The 6,732-nt window shown below is 36.2% G+C and overlaps 1 protein-coding gene across 1 annotated transcript in view; it reads right to left on the minus strand.

Moving 5' to 3' along the window:
* Positions 1-715: 715 nt before the first annotated feature.
* Pde3b (phosphodiesterase 3B, cGMP-inhibited) overlaps positions 716-6,732 on the minus strand; it is a 138,258-nt gene continuing 132,241 nt past the window's right edge. Inside the window, exons 15-16 of the mRNA XM_013034122.1 lie at positions 4,546-4,798; positions 716-2,733 (exon numbers count right to left, since the gene is read on the minus strand). Of these exons, the coding sequence (XP_012889576.1) occupies positions 2,522-2,733; positions 4,546-4,798 (465 nt within the window). The 3' untranslated portion in view covers positions 716-2,521. The remainder of the gene's footprint in view (positions 2,734-4,545; positions 4,799-6,732) is intronic.

The raw sequence follows: 6,732 nt of genomic DNA on the forward strand, positions 1-6,732 counted from the left end.
GTAGTATATTCTCATATTCATTTTTTACAAACATGAATTTAAAAAAATAATAAAAATATTATCTCCTTGGACAAGTTATTTTATTTCTATTAAGCAAGAGCTAACTAGCTTAAGAATTCTATTATTTTTGAGTGTCCAGTAATCATATTTTAGTAGAATAAGAACATGATTCTTTCAAGAAAATAAAATTAATAATAAACAAGTCTATTTAAGTAATATAATGGTGTAGAAATTTGAAGCTGGGTGCTGGTGGCTTATGCCTGTAATCCTAGCTACTCAGAAGGCCAAAATCTGAGGATTGCAGTTCAAAGCCAGGCAGAAAGGTCCATGAGACTGTTATCTCCAATGAATCACAGAAAAAGCTGTAAGTGGAGTTATGGCTCAAATGATAGATTATAGATTACTAGCTTTGAACAAGTGGAGCTAGGGACAGCACCCAGGCCTGGAGTTCAAGCCTCAGGACCAGCAAAGAAAAGAAAAGAGAAAAGAAAAGAATTTGACTGAGTCTGTTATGTGAGTATACACATATATGAATTAACACATATACCTGTGTATAATGTATTCTATAGGAAAGAAAATAATAGTGGAAATACATTTAGGTAGAATGCAAAATGTATTCTAGAGAAACATAGGTGATCTATCACATATATGTATATACACAGATATATACATATGCAAACATACATATAGACATATAAAAAGTGCAAGCTCAATATATTATTGGTTAAAATTTTATTATTCAGTAATATATTAGTTTACAAACTGTGTGGCAATGGCAGCAAAACTAGCAGGAAAGAATTCAGCAACATTCAACACATTTAATAAATAAAGCTTAGTGATTCACTCACTTATAGAGGTTGAAGTAGCCTCAACCTTTCAATTCTTGGGCCTCTACCTCCTATGTACTAGGATTATATATATACACCACCATACCCAGCTCAAAAGAGCTTTGAGATCTTTCAGATAACCTATATATTGTCATTAGGTTAAAAAACTGCCAATATCACACTTTAAGTTAACCACCTTGAAAATCAATGGTTTACTGTCTTCAAAGCTGCATGATTCCAAAACATGTGGTCTTGATGGATAATGAAAAGTATTAGATTTACCATCTTGGTATTATGTTGGTTGTTCTTTGTAACAGCAAATATTTTTTTCACTAGGGTACGTATCGCCACCTTAACAACTATATCAATATTATAAATCCATTTCTGTACAGCCATCTTAATATCATTTTTATATGCTTTTGTGTGAAATAATTTACCAAACTACTCAGAGTTTTATATAAAAACTAAGTATTCCCATTATTTACTCTATCTCCGAAATCAGGTTTACAATTGGGCTCCAAAATTATTACATACTGGTAGATCATTTCTGTCATGTAGTTCTGAGGCATAAAAAAAATCTAATAGATGAGTATAAGTTTATAGTTACCAAACACTTTACACCTAAAATATGGATATAATATTGCCAAATATTCTAATTATTCAATGTATATGTCTTTCAGAGCTCATCATATTACTTTTATCTTTGATAATATTCATTTCATTTCACTTTTTCATGAAAGCAAAAGACAGATAGCTCCTTTTCCTTGGCTTTAATTAGTCTCACATTCATCCAAGAAGACAAAGTGATACTTATTCATAAAAAGTTAACACTAATATTAGGACAACTTTTTTCTTCTGGCAAATCTATGCCATGTTCATAACAATTCAATGTTTATAATACTAATCCTGAGCAAGAGTAAAAGAACAGTTTTGACTAAAGAACAAAATTCCTTCATTATTAAACAGATTTAAAATTCAACCATGGATCATAAAAATCAGTAACACTACAATTCTGACTTCTGATGTCCATGGCAAACCTGAATACTCTGAGCAAAAATAAACATGTAGTAGATAATACACAGCAATAAAAAGCATCAGAAATTGATGCACCTGGATTTTGTTAAATATAACAAAGGTTACTCAGTCCTTCATGGATAAACCTAGCTGGGATAACAGCACTGAGCAGTATATTGCAGTGAGCATAAATCCCTCAAAAAGGCCACAATGGATTCATTTTTAGATAGGTATAGACTTAAAAAAATACAAAGACATAAAAGATGCATTTGGAAATACTGTATGAATCCTGTTTTCATAAAAGCAGAAAGTTCTGGCCACTTTGGAAACTGAAATAAGTCACTTGAGAGTTTATAGTTACAGCCTCCCATCCCCTTGGAAAAATGAGAGCTCACTACCCTGCAAAGCAGCATTATCACAAAGTATTTATACACCAGTGAAGACTTTAAGGGAGGACTTTGCAACAGAGGCCAAACGAAGCCTAGATCTATCAATAATTTTGTAGTCCATTTGGTGAAAGTGCTTAGGAGTGGGAACCTGCCAGAACAGCAAGGATCCTCTCACAGTATTAAGGCTGGTCCACATGGGAATGGTCAGTTGAAAGTCAGCACAGTGAACATTAGGTAATGATTTCTGACCCTGGGAGCAGCCCTCTAGGCTGCTGTAGTATGATTCTCCTTTTATTCAAACTGTGGTTCTTCCTCTTCATCTGCTTCTTCAATGACCTGAATCTCATCTGCTTGAGGTAATGTGTTCTCCACCTGTAGTTTATCCCCCTCAACTTTACATTTTTCTTCTTCCTCTATGATTTCCTTCCATATCTTGTGGTTTTCAGAGAGGTGGTGCATTAGCTGACAAAATATTCGCCGCCTGCCTTTCCTTCTTTGTGGCTCTGTAAAATTTGAAATAGATAAATTCTAATTATAGCCATATGACTCAGTCACTCATTCAACAAATAGGTTTAAGTGCCCATTATATTGTAAGTAGGCATGTAATCACTAAGGTTATAATAGTGAATAGAAAGATTAATAAAATAATCTCTGTGCTATGGCACCCAGATTCCATCTAGACTAACAAAATTTAAGTATGTTAGATGGTACTTAGTATTACAGATAGCAAAGAGAGAAAAGGAATGGAGGTAATTGAGTGGGTGGAAGGAGGGAAGTATAATACTGAAGTTTCAGATGAAAATCAAAACAAATGAAGTTCAAAACCAAGAGAAAGAGAGGGAGAAGAAGGAGGGGGAGAGGCATGAGGACAGGAAGGGAGAAGGGGAGGGAGAGAGGAAGAAAGAAAATGAGAAAAGAGGTGGGGGAGGGAAAGGATGGTAAGGGAAAACAAAGGAGGGGTAACAATGCTCCATAGGAAATGAAAGGTAAACAAAGGAGGAGGCTGCAGTGCTTGGTAAGAAATGTACGCATTATCCTGTCCATGTAATTGTAACCCCTCTGTACAGTATGTTCACAAATTAAATTAAATTATAAAAAAAGAAATGTATTCATTATCTCAATCATGTAACCGTAACCCCTCTGTGCAATAAAAATATTTATTAAAATTTGTTTAAAAAGAAGACATTTCAAAGGCTTTTTGTGTTTTAAAGCAAATGTAATTATCAACATTCCAGTGAAAATTAATTTTTAAAACCCTGTCTTCGCAAAGTGATATTCAGGTGGCAACAGTCTAAGATTACTCATTGCTATGCTAATCCTAAATACAAAGCACATGTGTGTGAAAGGGATAGGAAATATGTTCTTTGTAGTCATCTCTGTTCTGACTTATAAAGTATATAGAAAAAATAACTAGCTAGGCATAATTTATATAATAAAATAATTTAAATATTTGATTTCATTCACAATTACAAAGGTAACATTTTTATTTTCTACTTATACTTGTTGTCTTATATAGGAAAACATGTCGCTACTGTTTAACTCAAATTCATAATTCCATAAAACTTAGTTCTCCCCTGGAAACCAAGGAATGTATTTTCCTTTGCTTCTTTACTGTTTTGATGTGTCTTCCAAGACCAAATGAAAGGCAGATTAGGTTGCTTTGAAAGTTGTGTTCCTCAACTTCCTGCAAAGTATTTGAGGAGGGGTAAGATAAAGGAGGCTAGCTAGGTCCCATCAACCTTATAGATGTGCAGAGATGGCCACAGCCCCTAGCATGAGTACACAGGTAGAGTCTGATGAAGAGCACTGGCTGAAGGACAGCATCTTTGAGAGACACAGTCATTAATTAAACAAAAGTTCTTGTGTGTGACAGCATCAGCACAATACCTAGACCACAGCATTGCTCAAAACTTGACTACTGAATCTGAACATACCCAAGATATGACTGCTGACTCTGCATCTAAGAAACAAACACTTAAGCTGGGCGCTGGTGGCTCACGCCTGTAATCCTAGCTACTCAGGAGGTTGAGATCTGAGGATCATGGTTCGAAGCCAGCCCGGGCAGAAAGTCCATGAAACTCTTATCTCCAGTAAACTACCATAAAACCGGAAGTGGCACTGTAGCTCAAGTGATAAAGCACTCGGCCTTGAGCTGAAGAGCTGAGGGACAGTGCCCAAGCCCAGAGTTCAAAGCCCCACGATCAACCAAAAAAAAAAAAAGAAAGAAACAAATAAACATTTAATCCAAGTTAAATTTTTGGCATCTGAAGTTATTAATTTTGGGCATTTGTAGTTATTAAATAAATTATCCTTACTAGGAATTAGATTGTCTCCCATGTCTTCATCATCTGTATCTAATTCTTCACCATCTTCATCATCACCACTTTCAGTGTCATCATCATCCTCTCCTTCTATCCACTGACCTGGTAGCAAACCAGCAGCATCATAGGAGTTGCATAGAGGACCCACAATGTGGGTGATAAAGGATTCTTGGAGTTTTGCTAGTTGAGGAGAAGAACGATCCATGAAGGGACTGATGGGTAGACCAAGGTTTGCTTCTTCATCTCCCTGAGAATTTTAGAGAGAAAATACAATTTAAATTGCTGAAAATCAACTATCAAAGTTTGATATTAAAATTACCTTGAGAACTGGGTACTGGTGGCTCACACAAGTACCTCAGGAGGCTGAGATCTGATGATCACATTTCAAAGCCAACCCAGGCAAGAAAGTCTATGAGACTCTAATTAAGCACCCCAAAAAGCAGAAAGTGGTGATGTAGCTCAGGTGTTAGAACACTACTCTTAAGGGAAAATGCTCAGGGACAATATCCGGGTCCTGAATTCAAGTCCCAGGACTGGAACACACATAAAAACATTATCTTGAGGTTTAAAAAAATACCCACATCAAAATAATCTTTACAAAGAAATATCAGTGAGTATGTTTTTATATGTTGCTAAATGGTATAGTGTTTGTATAGCATTCAATCTCCAGTACCATTAAAAAATGAAACCAACAAAAAAAAACTGCCGTCATAATTTCTCTACTTGATATATCCTAATTTTATTCTCCCATTCTGTCAACATACATCAATCAGTTTACAAAAAAATAGAATTTTTGGGGGGGGGAAAGGGACCCGGTCGTGGGGCCTGAACTCTGGGCCTGGGTGCTGTCGTTCAGCTCTTCAGCTCAAGGCTAGCGCTCTACCACTTGAGCCACAGTGCCATTTCCGGCTTTTTTCTTTTTGCTTATGTGGTGCTGAGGAATCGAACCCAGGGCCTCATGCATGCAAGGCAAGCATTCTACCACTGAGCCACCTTCACAGCCCCAAAAATAGAATTTTTTTCAAGTAAGTATGAGCAATTTTACTAACAACTTTCAAAATTCTATAACATTAAATATATTCTTTTAAAAAGAATGATATAATAAATACTTTTTTGTTGTTTTAATTGTACTTCAAGTTTTTACATGGCTAAACTTTGCAACTGCTTCTCAGCTCTTTCCTTTTTCTAATAACAAAACCCTTTGATGAATCTAAATGAGAAAGGCTAATATATAAAACAAATTAAAAATACAGGTACTGTGATTGAGGTGAGAATTTGGGCCTAAAGTCCAAATTGTCCTATGATGCCCTCTCATCGTTGCTTCTAGAAATTCAGTAAGCATAACTTGATAACAGATGTGGCTTAAAAACTTGCTTTTGTTACTTACAAGATGTAGTATTGAGGAACTTCTATGCCCAATATTATGTATAATTTTAAATAAACTAACAAGGTTGCTATAAGGAATAAAAGCAATATTACTTAAAAGAGAGCATTCGACAAATGGTATTACTAAAGTCTGAGCTAGTTGGAAATTAATTACACCCTACAACATATAAAATTCTGCATTGAAGCAGTATTTACTGGTTATGAGCAAATAAAATCCTACAGAAACAACAGAAAATGTCCCTAAGAAAGAAATCTTTGAAGCCAGGTGCAGGTGGCTCACACCTGTAATCCTAGCTACTCAGGAGGCTGAGATTTGAGGATGGTGGTTCAAAGCCATCCTCAGCAGGAAAGTCAGTGAGACTCTTATCTCCAATTAACCACCAATAAACCAGAAGTGGTGCTGTGGTTCAAGTGACAGAATGCTCGCCTTGAGCTGAAGAGCTCAGGGACAGCACACAGGCAGAGAGAGAGAGGAGAGAGAGGAAAGAGGAGAGAGAGAGAGAGAGAAAACTAGGATTTTTGCCAACTGATCTGATGTTTCTAGATACTCTTTTTACAGCAGAGCTGAAAATGTGGTGATAACTTCAAGGTGATGGACCTGTCTATAATCCCAGACCTCAGGAAGCTACATGCAGGTGGATCATGAATTCAACTCTAGTTTATACTATATAGTGAGACCCTGTCTCAAAAGAAAGAAAAGAGAAAAGGAAGGGAGGGAAGAAAGGAAGGAAGGAAGGAAGGAAGGAAGGAAGGAAGGAAGGAAGGAAGAGAGGGAGGGAGGGAGGGAGGGAGGGA

This window comes from Dipodomys ordii, unplaced genomic scaffold (genome assembly GCF_000151885.1).
Source record: "Dipodomys ordii isolate 6190 unplaced genomic scaffold, Dord_2.0 Scaffold183, whole genome shotgun sequence".
Taxonomy (NCBI): domain Eukaryota; kingdom Metazoa; phylum Chordata; class Mammalia; order Rodentia; family Heteromyidae; genus Dipodomys; species Dipodomys ordii.